The sequence below is a fragment of the Ranitomeya imitator genome, chromosome 5 (genome assembly GCF_032444005.1).
Source record: "Ranitomeya imitator isolate aRanImi1 chromosome 5, aRanImi1.pri, whole genome shotgun sequence".
NCBI classification, from domain to species: domain Eukaryota; kingdom Metazoa; phylum Chordata; class Amphibia; order Anura; family Dendrobatidae; genus Ranitomeya; species Ranitomeya imitator.
Genome location: NC_091286.1, coordinates 565,588,824 through 565,610,052, shown reverse-complemented (window position 1 = coordinate 565,610,052; position 21,229 = coordinate 565,588,824). Strand labels below are relative to the sequence as shown.

The 21,229-nt window shown below is 41.1% G+C and overlaps 1 protein-coding gene across 1 annotated transcript in view; it reads left to right on the top strand.

Moving 5' to 3' along the window:
- The window catches only part of CROCC2 (ciliary rootlet coiled-coil, rootletin family member 2), a 186,488-nt gene that overhangs the window by 110,430 nt on the left and 54,829 nt on the right, over positions 1 to 21,229 (top strand). The window contains exons 13-20 of the mRNA XM_069726780.1: positions 968 to 1,150; positions 2,360 to 2,504; positions 5,320 to 5,466; positions 9,609 to 9,839; positions 13,216 to 13,409; positions 13,490 to 13,617; positions 18,963 to 19,132; positions 19,255 to 19,434. Coding sequence (XP_069582881.1) covers positions 968 to 1,150; positions 2,360 to 2,504; positions 5,320 to 5,466; positions 9,609 to 9,839; positions 13,216 to 13,409; positions 13,490 to 13,617; positions 18,963 to 19,132; positions 19,255 to 19,434 — 1,378 coding nt within the window. The remainder of the gene's footprint in view (positions 1 to 967; positions 1,151 to 2,359; positions 2,505 to 5,319; positions 5,467 to 9,608; positions 9,840 to 13,215; positions 13,410 to 13,489; positions 13,618 to 18,962; positions 19,133 to 19,254; positions 19,435 to 21,229) is intronic.

Genomic DNA, 21,229 nt, shown 5'->3' with positions numbered 1-21,229 from the left:
CTTACAGTGATATTGGATGGGGTCTAGTACCGGGTGCCAGAGCTGATACATGATGCTCACAGATTGATAGATAGAATTCTAGCGGCTGTAGAGACAGACTCGGTGTCTGCGTTTCTACTATATTGTGAGACTCCATTCAGCCGTCCCTGAAGGAAGGAATGGTTATCTCGCTACATTGTTTCATTGTAAGTGCACCTTATTGTACAGCAGAACACATACTGTATATACATATGGCACAACGTGAAATCTTTAAGGTTAACACCACCAAAATGATTCTGTCATACCGAAAACAACTGTAATGTACAGGGAAGTGTGCTTGTCTGTTTCATGAGAGTTTGGTGACACATCTGCTTGTGTGTCCTGATATATGATGAAGGTATGGTGACGGACTGTGAGTGATATGACATTCTAGCAGGGAAATATCACATTACTGAGTTTTATAGAAAAGGTGTATATTTTATTGGAGATGTGCCGTATTCACAGGCAATCATTAACCGAGGTATAGGATGACCCACCCGCGGACTACGCTGCTTGTTCTGTGTCATGTCAGCCTGGACCATGAGTATAGGCTGCTGACAATAGGAGACAGACACTAAGCAAAAAGTATTAGTGCCCCCAGCATTAGCCATTCCCTTCCTGGAGACTCTCGGCTTAACACATCAGAAAAGTGAGGCCTATTGCTGTAATAGTGCCGGGGTTTTAATCAGTCCTGTGGCCTCCATACACATGAGATAAAAGTTGAGGTTGGATGACCATCTAATGTATGTGGGTGTTTCCCAATAGTCCATCGACAGATCGTCTCCTCGCTGGAGAGATAAGCTGCTAGGTCTATTTGACGCGGTCACCTGCATTACCTTATTTTCAAGGCACCTTTATTTTTGTGTTTTTATTTCATACATTGTACACTTTTGTAAAATGTGAAAGTAGATGTTAAATATGAGAAACATTCATTATATGCGTTCTTCAGAGAGAAGGAGGCCATAGAAGAGTCATTAGAGACAGCAAAACAGAGGGCCGAGGCATCCCTGATGGAGATAGAAAGGCTCAAGGCCGTGAATACCGAATTACTGCGGCAGAGGGAGATCCTGGAAGAGCAAAAGGAAGAACTGAACCGGGAGCGAGATCGCAACCAGAAGGAGCTGGAGAGAGGGTAAGAAAAGGAAGCAGCGTCTTCTTCTCCTTCAGTATTAGATTCTAAGAATAACATCATTATTCATCGCGCGGCACTAACATTACTATGATGAAGTAGAATATGTGGAGCGTCATGTGGGCTATCAGGATCACTTATGGATTTTGCGGTTGCAGTTTGTCATTTTCTGAATGTTTATTGTCAGTATTGTAAATGTTGCTCAAAATTGTGGCAAGTATCATGTGCTGTTTTGTTGTAGTTTTCTCAGTTTAACATGACCTGGAACCTGAGCTATAACACTGGAGTCACACTCGGCATTCCTCTGATATTTTATTTTGTTTTTGGTTTATGTCTATCTGCATGTTTTAATACTTTTTTTTTAAGCCAGGTCTTACTTGAAATATTAAACACTTTACATATCATACAATGCAGCTCGATTTGTGGTCTTTTTGGGTTCAGTGGTTTTCTCTTTTTTTATATGCTGCATGCTTTGGGTTTGGAGAGTTTTTTGGCCTTTTTCCCATTAGTTTAGAGAAGAAAGCATCATGTAACATATTTATAAGTAGAACAGGGGTTGACATAAATAAATCCAAAAAAGCAAACAGCTTCTACAACAGGGAAAACTACCATGAACTGGAGACCCTTCTCTCTGCTAACTCAGATTAGTTAAAGAGTTATTCTCATGTTCTTCAATTGGTGTGGTTTGTTAGACAGCATTAAAATAAGCAAATTGAAAAGTGACTTGCTTTCACTATCTGCTGTTATTCTCCTGCTAAGTGAACGTTTATCTTTCATTGTTTATTGCTCGTTAACATGGGGACCGACCACTAGAACATGGCGAGTATGTAAAATAGCTATATTCCAGGATGGCATCTGATCAACTAACTCTTGACTTCCCAGCAACATCTTTCCCGACCATTTATTTCTATGCAGTTTTTCATTGCTGCTCACTTCACCCTCCATCTCGGCTCCTGACCAACAGCTATTATCAGCCCTGCAAAATCACAAGCTCCCAGCCTCCACCCGTGTTATTTAGAGTGATCAGTTTTGTTATCACTGCTCAATTTCCGTATGAGTGTGCTTATTCAAAGGCACTTTTATCTCTATATCTAAATGTAGAGATAACAGTGCATACTTGCCAATATCTTTTCAGTAGTGATTGCAATAAACAGATTAGCACTACTGTGGCTCAAGAGACCACCTAATACTTAATTCTGTATTCCAATATAGGCAAAGGACTCAGGAAAAGTTGGAAGAAAAAGTCTCACTGCTGAAGAAAGACCTAGTTACTGTCAGAGAGAGCTTTAGTCAGATGGTACTTGAAAGAGACGTTCTGCAAGGCGAGAAAGATGCTGTATCCAGTGCTCTCAGAAAGGTACTTGTTGATAGAAAAAGGACATGTTTTTAAAGTTATCTGTCATGTAATGTCACTTATACTACAGTCATGGTCAAAAGTATTGACACCCCTGCAATTCTGTCAGATAATACTCAGTTTCTTCCTCAAAATGATTGCAAACACAAATTATTTGGTATTATTATCTTCATTTAATTTGTCTTAAATGAAAAAACACAAAAAGAATTGTCCTAAAGCCAAATTGGATATAATTCCACACCAAACATAAAGGGAGTGGACAAAAGTATTGGCACTGTTCGAAAAATCATGTGATGCTTCTCTAATTTGTGTAATTAACAGCACCTGTAACTTACCTGTGGCACCTAACAGGTGTTGGCAATAACTAAATCACACTTGCAGCCAGTTGACATGGAATAAAGTTGACTCAACCTCTGTCCTGTGTCCTTGTGTGTACCACATTGAGCATGGAGAAAAGAAAGAAGACCAAAGAACTATCTGGGGACATGAGAAACAAAATTGTGAGGAAGCATGAGCAATGTCAAGGCTACAAATCCATCTCCAAAGACCTGAATGTTCCTGTGTCTACCGTGCACAGTGTCATCAAGAAGTTTAAAGACAATGGCAATGTGGCTAACCTCCCTAGATGTGGACGGAAAAGAAAAATTAACAAGAGATTTCAACGCAAGATTGTGCGGATGTTGGATAAAGAACCTCGACTAACATCCAAACAAGTTCAAGCTGCCCTGCAGTCCGAGGGTACAACAGTGTCAACCCGTACTATCCGTCGGCATCTGAATGAAAAGGGACTGTATGGTAGGAGACCCAGGAAAACCCCACTTCTTACCCCGAGACATAAAAAAGCCAGGCTGGAGTTTGCCAAAACTTACCTGAAAAAGCCTAAAATGTTTTGGAAGAATGTTCTCTGGTCAGATGAGACAAAAGTAGAGCTTTTTGGGCAGAGGCATCAACATAGAGTTTACAGGAGAAAAAAGAGGCATTCAAAGAAAAGAACACAGTCCCTACAGCCAAACATGGTGGAGGTTCCCTGATGTTTTGGGGTTGCTTTGCTGCCTCTGGCACTGGACTGCTTGACCGTGTGCATTGCATTATGAAGTCTGAAGACTACCAACACATTTTGCAGCATAATGTAGGGCCCAGTGTGAGAAAGCTGGGTCTCCCTCGGAGGTCATGGGTCTTCCAGCAGGACAATGACCCAAAACACACTTCAAAAAGCACTAGAAAATGGTTTGAGAGAAAGCACTGGAGACTTCTAAGATGGCCAGCAATGAGTCCAGACCTGAATCCCATAGAACACCTGTGGAGAGATCTAAAAATGGCAGTTTTGAGAAGGCACCCTTCAAATATCAGGGACCTGGAGCAGTTTGCCAAAGAAGAATGGTCTAAAATTCCAGCAGAGCATTGTAAGAAACTCATTGATGGTTACCGGAAGCGGTTGGTCGCAGTTATTTTGGCTAAAGGTTGTGCAACCAAGTATTAGGCTGAGGGTGCCAATAGTTTTGTTTGGCCAATTTTTGGAATTTTGTGTGAAATGATCAATGTTTTGCTTTTTGCTTCATTCTCTTTTGTGTTTTTTCATTTAAGACAAATTAAATGAAGATAATAATACCATAGAATTTGTGATTGCAATCATTTTCAGGAAGAAACTGAGTATTATCTGACAGAATTGCAGGGGTGTCAATACTTTTGACCATGACTGTATATAGACAGATATTATTTTTGTAACTATATGCAGAAAAAGTCAACGGGGACATAAATATGGTGTGTAACAATAGATGGTGTTGAGAATACAGTCATACCTAAGCTGGTTTGTGAAGGCGCTCCAGTGGTTCCTATGCCTCATATGAGGACAGCTGCTTTATAGATGACATTTGGTACCCTGGTACAAAAGCGTAAGGACAGAACAGAGTACAATAAAGTATTATAAATGTAGATATATCTAACATCTTGTGAATTTTGTCATTTTCACGTCAGTTTCGGACAGATCCAACAAAATGGGCACAGCTGGGGAAGAGTCGCGGTGTAATGAAGCGTGGCAATACCCACCCAACAAATTAATTAAAAGTGTCGGCGTTCCCTGACTAGAGTAACACTCCTGAGGACATGCTTACTATTTAAAGGGGTTGTCTACTACTAGGACAACCCGATCTTATTCACCATGTTTAGCCCCGTAAAAATAAAAACATCTTCACTCGCCTCCGGTGCTGGCGCTGTCACAGCGGTGACGGCACTTGTGTTCCCAGGGCTCTCGTGCTGTTGTTATGACACGTGAGCCTGCGTGAGCATTGGCATTGCTGGCCCGACCTTCAGACAAATCGAATATCAAGGGGAAGTCAGGCCTGCGACTGCTCTCTCACTTCCTCTTGATGTTCAAAGGTGGAGACAGTAACGTCCGCTCTGATTTGGTGCGGGGCTTTCGTGTCAGTTGCGAGTACCGACACTGCTGGAACGGTGTCACTATCTGAGGCGAGTATAGGCTTTTTTATTTTATTGACCCCAAGCATTTAGATCAAGAAGGGGTTGTCCTCATAGTGGACAACCCCTTTAAAACAAAACAGCAGTCTTAATGAATCGGGACCATAGTGTTCCCATTAAAGTATCCCTAATTAATAGGGCAACGTGAATAAAAAAGGCTTGGTATTAATGCTAGCGAATCTGTTATTAAGTGTTAATCCAAGAAGCGTGATCAGCAGGCCAACCACATAGACTATCATTCTTGGTCCAGTAACTCTGCATGAGCTGCAAAATATTGATCTAAGCACAGTACACAGTGTCTCTGGTGTTAATTGTGTGTTTTTAACATGGATTTCCATGCCAGGCTGAGTCTAGCAGAGCAGAACTAGAGCTGGCAATGAACCAGATGCGCAGTGAACGGGCGGCTCTAAACGACTCGTTGGCCAAAATGGGTGCATTGAACGAAGGTTTAGCACAAGATAAAGTGGCCCTGAATCGGCTGATTTTACAGGTATTTCTTGCTCTTAAATTATTTGCTTTAAACTTACAATCACTATGTCGTTTCTAAGATATTTTATGCGATTGTATTGCTTTATCATCCACGGTGAGTATGGAAAAGTCTACACACCCCCTGCTGAAATGCCAAATTTTCATCATGTAAAAAGCATATGAAGAAGAATCATTTCAGAACATTTAATATAACCCATAATGTGTACAAATCAATTGAGAAACAAGCTGAAATTAATTTGAGGTGGAAAATAAAAATAAAGCTAAATTAATGCAGTTAGTAAGTATGAGCACCCTCTTATAAGTGGGGACGTGGTTATGCTCAGAATTAACCAATCACAATTAGGGCTCATGCACATGGTGGTTTTAATTGGACGAGTGCTATCTGTAGTTTTGAGTGCTAACACTCGTCCCCATGTTATTCTATGGGGCTGTGCACTTGTCCGATATTTTCCTCCGACACAGTGGTCCGAGGAAAAAAAAAACATAGAATGCGCGATTTGCCTCCAAGAATCAGATGTCAGTCGCCCATTCATGTCTATGGGTCCACGAGGAAAATCAGACCACACTCAGATGACAAACTTTTTTTCTTCTCTCCACCTCCAGGTAAATTAGACCCCACTCTGATCACACTCTGATCAAAGACTGCTCAGAGTGTGATTAGCACAACAGGACTGATTTTATCTGTTGGAGAGAAAACGGCCTTGTGACCCCAGCCTTAAACTCATGCTAAAGCGATCCACCCATATCTACCTATCATGTAATCATAGGATCGTATATTCAAGTCCTCTTGGGAGACTAAAAAGGTTTTTAAGTGTTAAAAAAGGAAGAAATAATCACCCTCCAAAATCCCAGTTTTCCCAATAAAAAAAAATTATTTAATCTGAAAACAGCATACATCCCTAAACAAGACATAAATTTGGTATCTCTGGGTCCATAATCACGGTGTCATTACTTATCTATCATTGTGAACACCATAAATAAATCCAAGAAACAATATCAGATTTGCTGGCCGCTCACTTCCTCTTGATTACTTATACATCCAAAATTGGGGACAGGGACCCCAGCGCTGATTGGGCTCAGGGCTCACATGTCATAACAACCGCTTGTGAGCCGCGGGAAGTCGAGCGCTGTCACCACTGGAACGGTGCCTAAGGTGAGTATAGAAGAAGTTAAAGGTAACCTGCTAGGTCCTGTAAGCCTCACACATCACCCCCATTACAACCTAGAGCCCAAATCCTTCATCCCAATGACATCCTTGGTAGCCCAGACAAGTGTTCATGTGTGCTCAAAAACAGCTTTTTATTGCCATCCTCAGCATTAGTAAATTAACCTGACTTGCATGGCAGGCATCTCCTTTAACATGGAGCAATCCTGCCTCCTTGGTTTACTTGACATCTTCCTACTTTCCACGTTATCTGTTTGTTACAGGAAATCTCTTACATGTGAAACTCTTCCTTCCTGTCTGGGCATGTGCCATGAAGCCAGGTGGACTCTTCCTGGCTTTTCTGTTGCACTGTGCATGCCCAGAATGGCCTAGTGAGCTTGATTCTGAATGTCAGTCATGCCCAGGAGGGGTAGTGAGCCTGATTCTGGATGTCAGTCATGTCCAGAAGGGCCTAGTGAGCCCAATTCTTGATGTCAGTCATGACCAGAATGGCCTATTGAGTCTGATTCTGGATGTCAGTCATGCCCAGGAGGGGTAGTGAGCCAGATTCTGGATGTCAGTCATGAACAGAATGGCCTAGTGAGCTTGATTCTGGATGTCAGTCATGCCCAGGAGGGGTAGTGAGCCAGATTCTGGATGTCAGTCATGCACAGAATGGCCTAGTGAGCTTGATTCTGGATGTCAGTCATGCCCAGGAGGGGTAGTGAGCCAGATTCTGGATGTCAGTCATGCACAGAATGGCCTAGTGAGCTTGATTCTGGATGTCAGTCATGCCCAGGAGGGGTAATGAGCCAGATTCTGGATGTCAGTCATGCACAGAATGGCCTAGTGAGCTTGATTCTGGATGTCAGTCATGTCCAGAAGGGTCCAAGTGAGCCCAATTCTGGATGTCAGTCATGCCCAGAATGGCCTACTGAGCTTGATTCTGGATGTCAGTCATGCTCAGGAGGGGTAGTGGGTCAGATTCTGGATGTCATTTCAAAAACCTGACCTGCACATCCATTGGATGTGCAGGTCAGGTTTTTGAAATGTATTCTTTAGCCTTCTGATCGTGCACTCCGCCTCCTAGCCACAGGTGTTTTAATTATAGTAGGTCCAATACCCCTCCACAGAGAGAGAGAATTTGAGTCCAAGAAGAGGTTTCACATGTACCCATTCAGATGGAGACGTTTATTCTCAGCGAGGTAGGTCAAGCGTAGGACCTCGTATAAGAGAGATGCCGTAAAGTGGCTACGAGGTACACATAAATATGGCCATTTTTATGCGCTAAAAGCTCTCATTTTTCATATTTCTAGTGCAGTAATGCAGTTCAAATTCCGTGTTTTCAAGTTTGCATGTTTTGGCGCTGCAGTGTGCTGCCCTATTTACTTAACTAGATTCTGGATGTCAGTCATGCCCAGAATGGCCTAGTGAGCTTGATTCTGAATATCAGTCATGCCCAGGAGGGCATGAGAACACGTGTCTTTACTATCAAAGACATAATTGGTATGAAGGATTAGGGCTCTATATGTTAAGTGGGAAGTTTTGGTTATTTAAACCTGTAGTCCAATGTGTCTTTTTGCCTGAAAGACAAGGTTAGTGGAAATCTTCCTCATTGAATATAATGCTCGTTATCTGAAGGTATAATGCATTCGATTTAGACAATCAAATAGTCAGTGTAGGTATATACTACTAGCACACATTTCTTTAAGGCTTATATAAAAAAAATATATATAAAAATCCAGACAAAAAAGATGATTTTTCATAAGTATGGTCATCTGTATATCATCTAATCTAAAATTTACATACACATTACGTACATTAGTTAGGACTGCTCTGATATGGGTATACCGTGAAGATTGGTAGAGCAGCTTAGTATACATTTTTTGCAAAAAACGTATCAACCAAATACCCTGTTTTTTACATCTTTTACTAGCACTTGCGGATTACTGCAACATTTTTTCAAACTGAGTGTTTTTGGTTTTACTATTCTCTTTTGTGTCTTCAGGTTTCTTGGTGGTGTGTGAACATGATCATACAGACTTGTTCACTGTGCAAGTAGCCCATGTGTTCCTGTTTCCATAATTGTTCTCTTGTGTCTACAAGACTGGGGAGTTCCACCACTCCTCTTGGGCTATCTGCACAAAAGCTGTTCTACCCTGTATGCACACATGGATTTTTCCTCTCTGAACCCTGTTCACACAGGTTATATACAGATGATCAGGTTTTTAAATACATCAGATAGGGATTGCATACATTAGTTAGGACTGCTCTGATAAGGGTATACCGTGAAGATTGGTAGAGCAGCTTAGTATACATTTTTTGCAAAAAACGTATCAACCAAATACCCTGTTTTTTACATCTTTTACTAGCACTTGCGGATTACTGCAACATTTTTTCAAACTGAGTGTTTTTGGTTTTACTATTCTCTTTTGTGTCTTCTAATCTAAAATTTGCAAGACCAAATACAGTTTTCTGTGTAGAGAATTGTAATGTATCCATAAAAATCAAATGCCATTTGGATGGTTCTGCACGGGATCCTTTTTTTATTTTGCACACCCATACACTTGAATGGATGAGTGCCATGCGAAATATGAAAGAAAAATGTACATGCTGCGGACGGACATCTGAATAGCCAAATAGAATAACTTTCAGCCAAATACTGTCCGTGTGACGTCAGTTTTCACGATGGTCAGCACTCGGACCGTAAATATAGTTGTGTGAACTAGCCCTAACAGGTTGAAGTAGCACTCACACAATTCTCAGCAGACATCTCAAAAGACACTTCTTTCACACGACCACTCCCTTATCTTATTTCACTTCCCTCTTACTTTATGCATACTGGTTATTTTCTTTGAGAAGACCATTTCATAGAAGACCACTACTCAGTACAATGTTGGGTGGTTGATGCAAAGAGGTTTCACCACAACATGTTAGAATGTTGGAAATATGTGGAACAAGAAGGATTTATTGTGCTCCCATTCTACCTCCTGATACAGCTGGAGGCTGAGCGCAGCTCGCTACAGGAGGACAGGCGAGTGAGCGAGGCTAGCTGCGCGGCATTGAGGGAGCAGCGGGAAGCACTGGAGCTCCAGGTGTCTCAGCTCCAGACAGAAAGAGCCGGACTGGAGCGGAGGTATCGGGAAACAGACGAGAAGCAGCAAAGGACTGAGGAGCAGCTGCTTATTGTGCACAGAGAGAGAGCTAAACTGAAAGAACAGCTCGCACAGGTAAAGGTGGACTCGTTGCTACTGGAGCATAGCCATTGCAAATGAACTTTTGTCGTTTCTCTAAGGCCGGTTTCACATTAGCGTTGCAGAGGGCTGCGGACTTCCTCCGTGAAGCCCCGTCCTCGGCCGCACTTCCGTCGCTAGCTCCGCCTACTTCTGCATGCGGCCGGCATGCGGCCAGCAGACCTATCTTTAACATTAGGTACACAGGTCGTGCCGCTGTATGCGGATGCTTCCGCATGCGTCGTTTTGACGATGCGGCGACCAGCGTAGAAAGCAGCTTGTAGCAATTTTTTTTCCCCGCATCGTCAAAACGACGCATGCGTTAGCATCCGCATACAGCGGCACGACCTGCGTACCTAATGTTAAAGATAAGTACGCAGGCCGCATGCCGGCCGCATGCAGAAGTAGGCGAATCTAGCGACCGAGGGCGGGGCTTCACGGAGGAAGTCCGCAACCCTCCGCAGCTCCTCAAAACGCTAGTGTGAAACTAGCCTAATATAGTTACAACATGGTGATATATTATGAATTGTGACTAGTGCTTCAATCCGCAGTATCAACCAATCAATCACTCTGAACATTCAAAGGCTATATCTCAAGATCTTTAATAGTGCTAAATAGCGGGAACACATAAAAACTCATTGCAAACATTATTTTGGTGTTTGATATACAACCCCTGGCAAAAATTATGGAGTCAACGGCCTTGGAGGATGTTTATTCAGTTGTTTAATTTTGTAGAAAAAAAGCAGATCACAGACATGGCACAAAACTAAAGTAATTTCAAATGGCAACTTTCTGGCTTTAAGAAACACTAAAAGAAATCAAGAACAAAAAATGTAGCAGTCAGTAATGGTTACTTTTTTTGACCAAGCGTAGGGTAAAAATTATGGAATCATTCCATTATGAGGGAAAAAAATGAATTATGGTATCACCCTGTACATTTTCATTCCCAAAACTAACACCTGCATCAAATTAGATCTACTCGTTAGTCTGCATCTAAAAAGGAGTGATCACACCTTGGAGAGCTGTTGCACCAAGTGGACTGACATGAATCATGGCTCCAACAGGAGAGATGTCCATTGAAACAAAGGAGAGGATTATCAAACTCTTAAAAGAGGGTAAATCATCTCACAATGTTGCAAAAGATGTTGGTTGTTCACAGTCAGCTGTGTCTAAAATCTGGACCAAATACAAACAACATGGGAAGGTTGTTAAAGGCAAACATACTGGTAGACCAAGGAAAACATCAAAGCGTCAAGACCAGAAACTTAAAGCAATATGTCTCCAAAACAGGAAATGCACAGCAAAACAAATGAGGAACGAATGGGTGAAAACTGGAGTCGACGTCTGTGACCGAACTGTAAGAAACCGCCTAAAGGAAATGGGATTTATATATAGGAAAGCTAAATGAAAGCCATCATTAACACCTAAACAGAAAAAAACAAGGTTACAATGGGCTAAGGAAAAGCAATCGTGGACTGTGGATGACTGGATGAAAGTCATATTCAGTGATGAATCGCGAATCTGCATTGGGGAAGGTGATGATGCTGCAACTTTTGTTTGGTGCCGTTCCAATGAGATTTATAAAGATGACTTCCTGAAGAGAACATGCAAATTTCTACAGTCATTGATGACATGGGGCTGCATGGCACTGGGGAGATGGCTATCATTACATCTTCAATAAATGCACAAGTTTTTGTTGATATTTTGGACACTTTTCTTATCCCATCAATTGAAAGGATGTTTGGGGATGATGAAATCATTTTTCAAGATGATAATGCATCCTGCCATAGAGCAAAAACTGTGAAAACATTCCTTGAAAAAAGACACATAAGGTCAATGTCATGGCCGGCAAATAGTCCGGATCTCAATCCAATTGAAAATCTTTAGTGGAAGTTGAAGAAAATGGTCCATGACAAGGCTCCAACCTGCAAAGCTGATCTGGCAACAGCAATCAGAGAAAGTTGGAGCCAGATGGATGAAGAGTACAGTGTGACACTCAGTAAGTCCATGCCTCAGAGACTGCAAGCTGTTATAAAAGCCAGAGGTGGAGAAACAAAATACTAGTGATGTTTTGGAGTGTTTCTTTGTTTGTTTATTTTTCATGATTCCATAATTTCTTCCCTCAGAATTGAGTGAATCCATAATTTTCCCCTATGCTTGTTTAAAAAAGTAACCATTACTGACTACCGCATTTTTTGTTCTTTTATTTCTTTTAGTATTTCTTAAAGGCAGAAAGTTACCATTTGAAATGACTTTAGTTTTGTGCCATGTCTGTGATCTGCTTTTTGCTACAAAACTAAACAACTGAATGAACATCCTCCAAGGCCGGTGATTCCATACTGTATATACATAGTATCTGGCTCACAACACCCTTCCGCATTTGATTCGCCACTTTCATCTCTAGACTTCCTGCTTGACAACCATCAATCCAATCTCCCCCAGATTTGTAACACAGTGGGAAGCCGCTTTGGGCATCACTCTTCCCATTAAACAGCGATATAAGGTGCTTCTCCTTACAGTAGATATGAGGCCTTCTATAAAACTTGGTTCTATTGGATGGAGTTCCAGCAGTCTCTGAATACGGAAGTCTCTCTGACTCTCAGACTTGATTGCCCTTAGGGTCATGATTGAATGATCTTATTTGCTTCCTTGGTTCCCTGTTTTATTCCCCCTTCCCGTCCACCACTCTCTTTTTGTCTCTTTTTCCTCCTAATGATATTCTCTTTCTTTTCTGTTCTTTTTTTCTCTACCTCTACATAAATTGAAAAACTTTGACGAAACTAATAACTGCTTTGAGGAATTCCGCTTACATTACGGATGTTGCCTTGGTATTTTAGGACTTTGAATTCTTCTATGTATCGATTGTCAAGTGACAACTCTGTAACGCAATGTTTCACTTTGCTTTTGTCTCTATCATCGTTTTGTGTATATATATATACATACATATACATATACATATATATATATATATATGTATATGTATGTATATATATATATATATATATATATATATATATATAGTTGTGGCCAATAATATTGACACCCCTGCAATTCTGTCAGATAATACTCAGTTTCTTCCTGAAAATGATTGCAAACACGAATTATTTGGTATTATCTTCATTTAATTTGTCTTAAAATAAAAAAAAACACAAAAGACAATAAAGCAAAAAGCAAAACATTGATCATTTCAGACAAAACTCCAAAAGTGGGCCAGACAAAAAAATCAGGATAAAATGTTCTAGTGTGTGCCATTAGTTTTTAGTGGAGCATCATAGTTGCACTCTCATCACGAAGAGAAAAGTGTAATTTGTGCACGCAGCTTTATGTTTGCATTCCTATTTTCTTTTTGCTTTGTCATTCCGCTATCCATAAGGCCAATACAGTCGTGCAAACACTTCAGGATGAATTGCAAGAAAATCGAAGGGAGTTGGACATACAGGCTTCAGCCTTGCAGCGTGCTGGGCAGCACATTGAGGAGCTGACCAATCAAAATGCAGAGTTTGGCGTTCAGGTAGCCGCCCTGGAGGCGGAAAGGCAGGAACAAGAAGATGAAGTTGCTGAGTTGCGGTAAGACTATTTTTGCTGTTGGTCATTACCTCTTTCTACTTTTTCTCTGTTCTTTATATTTTCTTCTCCTGGTCGCTTAGGGGACAAAAGGAATCTCTAGAGAGCACCTTGTACGATACACAGCGGAGAGCGGCACAACTGGAGGATCGCAAAGAACAACTCGAAGGAGAGATGCACACGCTAATGCTTGCTAAACAAAACCTTCAAGGTATAAATCACCGCCTGACCTTTCTGAATACCCCAGTAATGACTGTTACATGGGCACAACTACGGCTTAGACTATATTCTTATTTTCATATAGTTTATAGAGTAACTAAACTTTCTGCCTGATTTTCATATTGTTGCATTTTAATTGCTTGCAGGTCGGTGGCGGTCAAGTATCCTAAGACCCCCACCAATTCCTCAATAGACCCCCAAGAAGTGTGCAGCTCCGGAGACAGAGCGGGGTATGGATTAAAATAGAAGTATAGGTTACTAAGCCTATACTTTCTACTTAATCCTTAATTGGCTCAGTGTACACACTGTGCTCTACTGTCTCCTGAACTGTGCACTTCTACCGGGGGTAACCGAGAACCCAGAGAACATGATTCACGTCAGTTTTTACCGACCCCAGTGTTGCGATCACCGTTATTCACAGGATAACGGCGAACGCAAAGAAAAAAAAAGTCAGATTTCCCATTTAATTTCTCTCTCCTCCGATATGATCTAGCACATCAGAGGAGAGAGAAATAGGGTCCCCCCAAGCCGCCCCCCCCCCCCCCCGGTACCTCAGGTGTCCCTGGACCCTCCTGCATGCCCCGATCCTGTCCCCTGGCCATCAGCGTCGTCTTCTGGTAAGAAAATGGCATGATCCATGCGCAGTGCGCCTGCCGAGATCTGGCAGCCAGCAACAATAGGAAATTTTTCCTATTGGTTTATTTTGATCACTGTGATAAAGCCTATCACAGTGATCAAAATTTAAAAAAACGTAAATCAAACCCCCTTTATCACCCCTTTAGTTAGGTAAAACTAATAAAATTAAAAAAAATGTATTTATTTCTCTTTTTCCATTAGGGTTAGGGTTGGGGTTGGGCTAGGGTTAGGGATATGGTTGGGGCTAGGGTTAGGTTTGAGGCTAGGTTTAGGGTTGGGTCTAGAGCTAGGGTTTGGCTAGGGTTAGGGTTGGGGCTAGGGTTGAGGCTAGGGTTAGGGTTGAGGCTAGGGTTTGGGTTGAGGCTAGGGTTAGTATTGGGGCTAGGGTTAGGGTTGTGGTTAGGGTTGGGATTACGGTTTGGGTTGGGATTTGGGTTATTGGGGTGTTTAGGGTATTTTCTGTTATATTGACCCTCCAAACTCACTTTAAATGTGAAGTGGTCCCCAAAAAAAATGGTTTTGTAAATTTTGTTGGAAAAATGAGAAATCACCCATTAACCCTTCTAACATCCTAAAAAAAAAGATTATGTTTCCAAAATTTTGCTGATGTAAAGTTGACATGTGGGAAATGTTATTTATTAACTATTTTGTGTGATATGACTCTTTGATTTAAGGGTACAAAAATTAAAATTTAGAGAATTGCAAAATGTTAACATTTTTTGCCAAATTTCAGTTTTTTTCATAAATAAACACAAGTCATATCGAAGAAATTTTATCACTAACATGACAATATGTCACAATAAATGATTCTCAGAATCAGTAGAATATGTTGAAGCGTTCCAGAGCTATAACCTCATAAAGTGACAGTGGTCAGAATTGTAAAAATTGGCTTGGTCATTAAGTACTAAATAGGCTCTATCACTAAGGGGTTAATTCTCAAAATTCTCAAATCATGGGTGAAAGCAGCCTTAATTGAATACAGACTTTCCCGTTACTGAGATGTCAGTTGGAGCTCATAAAGTTCTATGGAGAATGGTAGCTGTCAAGTGTCGTTTCATGCCAACTTGTGTTATGTCTGTTGTGAGTTGTCTGTCTGTAGCTCCGCCTTCCTTCATAGAATGTTATGAGCACCAACCGTCATCTCCCATCTCAGTAATGAATACGGATTTTCCCCATGATTTGATAATTAAAGATTAATCCAGGAGGGAATAGAAGCAGATTTTTTTGATAAGATATATTACAAAGTTGCTTATTCTCATATGTACTATTGATTTTTTTTAAATAAAAATTACAAGGATGGTTATTCTTTAAATATTAATGTAGATCTGTGTTTATAAAATCACTAAGGATGAGCCACAGTGTGTTCATATTATTTAGGGAAAAGGCTTTTACCAGGCCATGCTCACCTATTGTCTGGCGGACACACAGCTATACACACAAGTCTTTATATTTGCAGAATGGTGTCCAGGAAGGGTCATGCAGTGGGGGCAGCCTGGCACAATTTTACTACATATTCTTCAGGATCCATTTACAGTAAAGCATAAGAGGTCGTAAATTATACAATAGAGTCTCCTAAAATCAGCCAGCAAAATATGACTGCATGCAAAATGAAAGGTTTTATATTATAGACATGATATTAATATGAATTATGCTATAAGACAGATAATCCGCTGAGCAGTCGGTGTAACACGATGACATGAGGCCGATAAGTCTGAAATAGCCCAAATATAATCTAGCGCATCTGTCTGTATGGGCTGACATGGGCTTAGGAGTTCTTGGACAGTTATTTTAATGTATCATTTATGAGCTGCATAAAAGTTGCTGATAAGAGCTACCAAAGAAATGTCTAAATAAAGCCGTGCTAGCATTTTCTCCCATAAATAAGAGTTTTTAAGCCCCGTTTGCTTTTTAATAGGTGTGATTTTTGGTGAAGTTATGCTTGTAAAATTGTGAATGTCTCTAAGGAAGAGACATAAAGGCGAGTTCACACTTGAGCTTGAATGACATTTTTTTTTTTTCTTTCTTGACATCAGAGAAAAATAAAAGTGTCAGTTTTATATTAAGTGTAATTAAAGGAGGTATGATCACTGGAGGAAACCACATCTGGCTGTATACATCCCCTGTGGTATTGGATAGTAGCATTACATTGCCTTGAAAAAGTATTCATACTGCGTGAACTTTTCCACATTTTTTCATGTTACACCCATAAACTTAGGTGTAAAACCGCAGGTGGAATCCGCACAAAAACCGCGGTAAATCCACAGGTAATCCGCAGTTGCAGTTTACCTGTGGATTTTGCAAAAACAGTGCCGAAAAATCCGCACACCAATCCGCAACTTGTGCACATAGCCTGAGACTGGATGGAGACGTCTGATCAACAATTTTCACATCTTGCTATCATTCTCAATGGGCTTTTGGTCTGGACTGTGTCTGGGCCATTCACAAACATGAATGTGCTTTAGTCTAAACCATCCATTGTAGCTGAATGGGTTAAATGTATTTTTTTTTTTATGTAGGCTATGGCTTTTCACAGTCTATATTGAAATAAAAATTTGCAAGTCTTACAATTTTCCACAGGCCACTGGGGCTTTTTAAGACTCATGTACGTGAGTAGCAATGAACAGATTCTGACCCTATCTTTTGTATTAAATAATTTAAAGCAAACTTGTCATTAGGATTAAACCTCGTAATCTGTCTATATAGGCATACATGCCTTAGGAAGTTGAATAAAATCATATTTTTATATCTGCGATCAAATGTCTTATTCCAGATAAATCTTCGTTTATCTTAGTATGTAAATGAGCTGTTATGGGCTGCACATAAATCTCCCTGAGAATCTGCCTCCAGAGCTTATTGTAAATGAAAGAGTTGTTACCGGTGTGAGACATGGAATGTCCGCTCTCCTGATCTACATGTCTCACACTGGAAGTGCCCTTTTTCATTTAAAGTAAGCTCTGGAGACAGATTCTCTGGAAAACATGGCTTTCTCTGGAATAAGACATTGGATCGCAGATATTAAGATATAATTTTATTCAGCTTCCTATGACCTACATGCCATATAAACGGCTTGGTAGTGTGGGGTGTTGATCCTATTGACAGATGCTCTTTAATGAGCGTGGGCAAAGGTAATCGTGAAGGTTTAACTGTGACATCGCCTACTGTGATTGATGGATCCTGTATTATCAGGTGTGTTAGAGAAGTGTTTCCTACCTCTGCTGTTAAGGAAACTGCTGTAGACTCTTCCTGAAGGGACAGGATGTATGAGTCTGAGGGTATGTGCACACGTCAGGTTTTTTTCCTGCCAAAATCCGGAGATTTCTGCCAGAAATTCGCGTTTTTTTCCGCGCGGATTTTTCGCGGTTTTTGCGCGTTTTTTGCGCGGATTTTTTGCGGAATTTTTGCGTTTGTTTTTTTTTTTTCTCCTGAAAGTCATTTTGGCTAAGAAATCCGCAAAAAATCCGCAAAAAGAATGAGCATGTCCATTTTTTTTGCGGAATGCGTTTTTTTTTTGCGGTAAAAAACGCATCCATCTGAACAAAAAATCCGGAATGCATTCTAAATGATAGGATGCATATTTTTAGCGTTTTTGATGCGGAATTATAGCGTTTTTATAGCGAAATTCCGCAAAAAAAAACGCTAAAAATCCGGACGTGTGCACATACCCTAAAAGTGCTTTCTTTAGAGCTTGTAAGTGCTGTTCTGAAGCTGACTAGATCACTAGATCCGGCCCCTGCTCTGATGCTACAGAAGTGAGCTGGCTCTATTTGCAGCATTGGAGAGAGCACATTTCACTTCAACACTCAGGAGCACAACGCTCCCCTCCCAGCAGAAAGCCAAGAGGCAGGGGAGTAGTGCACTCCTTACTTACTAAATTATGAGACACAGTTCATACTGTGTGTTTTTTTTCTAGTAATCAAAAATGTCTGTTTTTCAAGCAAAAGATGCTTCAGGAATCACTCCTTTCTTCTGGAGTTCTATAATCCTTAAGCGTCCTTTCCTATAATTTTCTTTGGCATTTCATGAGTGTGTTTTCAAATTTTTTTTCCACTTTTTTTCTGAGCATTTTTCAGCGTCTTCTTACTGGAGGCAATAAAAAAAACCCAGGCATTTTTTAACCTTCCCATTGACTTCTATTGTAAAGTATTGCATGCCTTCCTACCAGAAAAGAGCTGGATTGTGTGCGTTACTTCTTGTAATTGCTTGGCGTCTTTAAAAGATGTTCAAAAGTCTCAACATTTGACAACAAGTCTTTCTCCCATACAAATTAATAGGATCATTTTATTAGCGTTTTTTCAGAGTGGGCCCACTCCCAAAAAAGAAACAAAAGAAAAAGATGCAATGTGTTAAGGGTGAGACCACACGTGGAGCCGGTTGTACATGGCTTAACTCTTCCCAGGACAGTCATTCATTGGTCATGGGGATGGATGGAGTCTTGGTTGCATGGTCAGCAACACCGTGTGATCTCACCCTTAGGAGCTGGATGTCAATTTTTCTAAATTGACTTTATTACCCATCTGTCCCAAACCTCTTGAATTCCTGAGATCCGATTAGCCATGGAGTAATGTGCTCCCCGCTACCATATAGCTACAATATTGTCATAGGGTCTAGCACCCATCACCCAAATACCGACCCCACTAATGTGTTTTCTGTTGCTTTTTATGCTAATGAATTGCTGAGATATGTTATGATCTTCTATGATAGCTGAGGCTCAACACCAAGCCCTGGATGCTGAAGAGGCCATGGCTGAGCTGCGGCAGCAAAAGGTCAAGTTGGAGTTGCAACTAGCAAAAACGGAGCAAACAGCACAGATGTCCCTCAGTAACCAGACCCAGCAACACCAAGATACTGTAGAGCGGCTCAAGAAGGAGAAGGTGGGTGCAGATATAAGCTGCTCATCACTTTGGTATTAGTTCCCTTATAGATTGTCCTGAGCATTCCTCTGAACTCTCTACTACATGGCCTATTACTTCTCCTGCCACGTTTTACTTTTTAGGAGGCCCAGCTGCTGGCCATGATGGAGGAGAAGCAGGAGGCAGTCCAACGTATGGAGAAGGAGAAAGAGGAGCTTTTGTCCGAGTGTGAGAACATCAAGCAGAAGCTGAGTACGGAGATTGTTCGCTTGCAGGAAGAGAGGGAAGAAAGTTTGCTACGAGTGGAAAACGAGAAACAAAAGGCAAGAAGATCAAGCCAAACCAATTTTAAAGGGAACCTGTCACCCTCCTGGCATTTTTAACTAAAAGAGCCACCTTGTGCAGTACTAATGCTGCATTCTGTCAAGGTGGCTCTTTTAGTTGGGGTCCCTTCCAACGCTGAAATATTCGTTTTTAAAATTTGCCCCTCATACCTGTAGTCTGTCCGGGGGGCATGGCTTTTTTCCCCGGACACAAAAGCCTCCCAGCCATCCCTCAGCCCCTCCGGGCACCGCCTCCTCTGCAGTCATTAACGTCCCCAGCACCTGTTCTGTAAGTTCCCATAATGTGATGAGAGTCGAAGGGCAGCGCAACCTGCCGATGCCTTAGAAAAAACTTACTGCTCAGGCGCCGGGGACGTTAATGACTGCAGAGGAGGCGGCGCCCGGCGCACGGACGGGTTGAGGGACGGCTGGGAGGCGTTTGTGTCCGGGGGAAAAGACATGCCCCCCGGACAGGCTAAAGGTATGACGGGCAAATTATAGAAATGAATATTTCAGCGTTGGAAGGTACCCCAACTAAGAGAGCCACCTTGACAGAATGCAGCATTAGTGCTGCACAAGGTGGCTCTTTTAGTTAAAAACGCCTGGGGGCGTGACAGGTTCCCTTTAATGTTGCCTCATGCTTTTGGGTCCGGGGTTGCTTATTGTAATGTAACAGCGTTTTAAACCTCTTAATGACCAGTCAAGGTTTAATTTTGCTCCAAGAACCATACCTTTTTTGTTGTTTTCCTATCAATATAGCCATGTGAGGGCATGTTTATTACGGAATAACAGTTTTTGAATGACACCATTCATTTTACCATGTAATCAACTTAAAAAGTGGGAGAAAAAATACCAAGTGAAATGTAATGAGAAAAAGAAAATGTGCAAATTGTTTTTGGGTTTGGTTCTTACGGCGTTCATTGTGCAATTTGATTTTCCAGGTCAGTATGATTATAGCAATATAAATCATATGTCATTTTTATATATTATAGTGACTAAAAAATCAAAACTTTGCTAACGAAAGAATGTTTTGGTTTGTGTCACCTACTTCTGAAATGTGCAAATCCTCCTTTGAAGGACTTGTATGAGGGCTTGTGTTTTGCTTGTTAAGCTGTATTTTTCTTTAATACCATTTTAGATTACATGACATTTTATTCGCGTTTAACTTCATTTTTTTTTTTTGGGGAGAGGGGAGGTGTGGCAACTGAAAAAAGGGCAGTTCTGGTATTTCAATATTTTCTTTTACCTCTACGGCACTTACCATACAAGTTAATTAATTTTAGATTTTCATAGATCAGACTTTTACAAATGTTTCCATACCAAAGATGTTTATTTTTTACATTTCTTTATTTCTTTTTAAATGGAAAAGCGGGTTAGTTAAGCTTTTTATATGTTTTTAATATTTTTGGAAAACATTTTATAATGTTTTACTTTTTTTTTTCGTTTAATCACTTTTACTATATATTGCAATACTACAGTGTATAGGAAAATTGTAGATCAGGGGTCTCAAACAAGCATGTGCCCCTAAGGCTTTGTAGTGCCTCCCTTGGTGCCCTGGGACAACCGCGTCCAGTGAGCCAGGGGCCACCGATGTCAGTGCTTCTTTTCAACTCAATGTGCATCCTCAGGCGCACATTTAATTGAAATGTATTATAGCGCAGAGACCAACTCTCTGCACCGCAATACCAAAACCAGCCTGTGGCCAATTGGAGACCAGCAGCTGACATCGGTGTCCTTATGCGGCCGCACACGATGTCATTGCTTAGCGCCAGCCCAGCTATGGAGGAAGAGGACG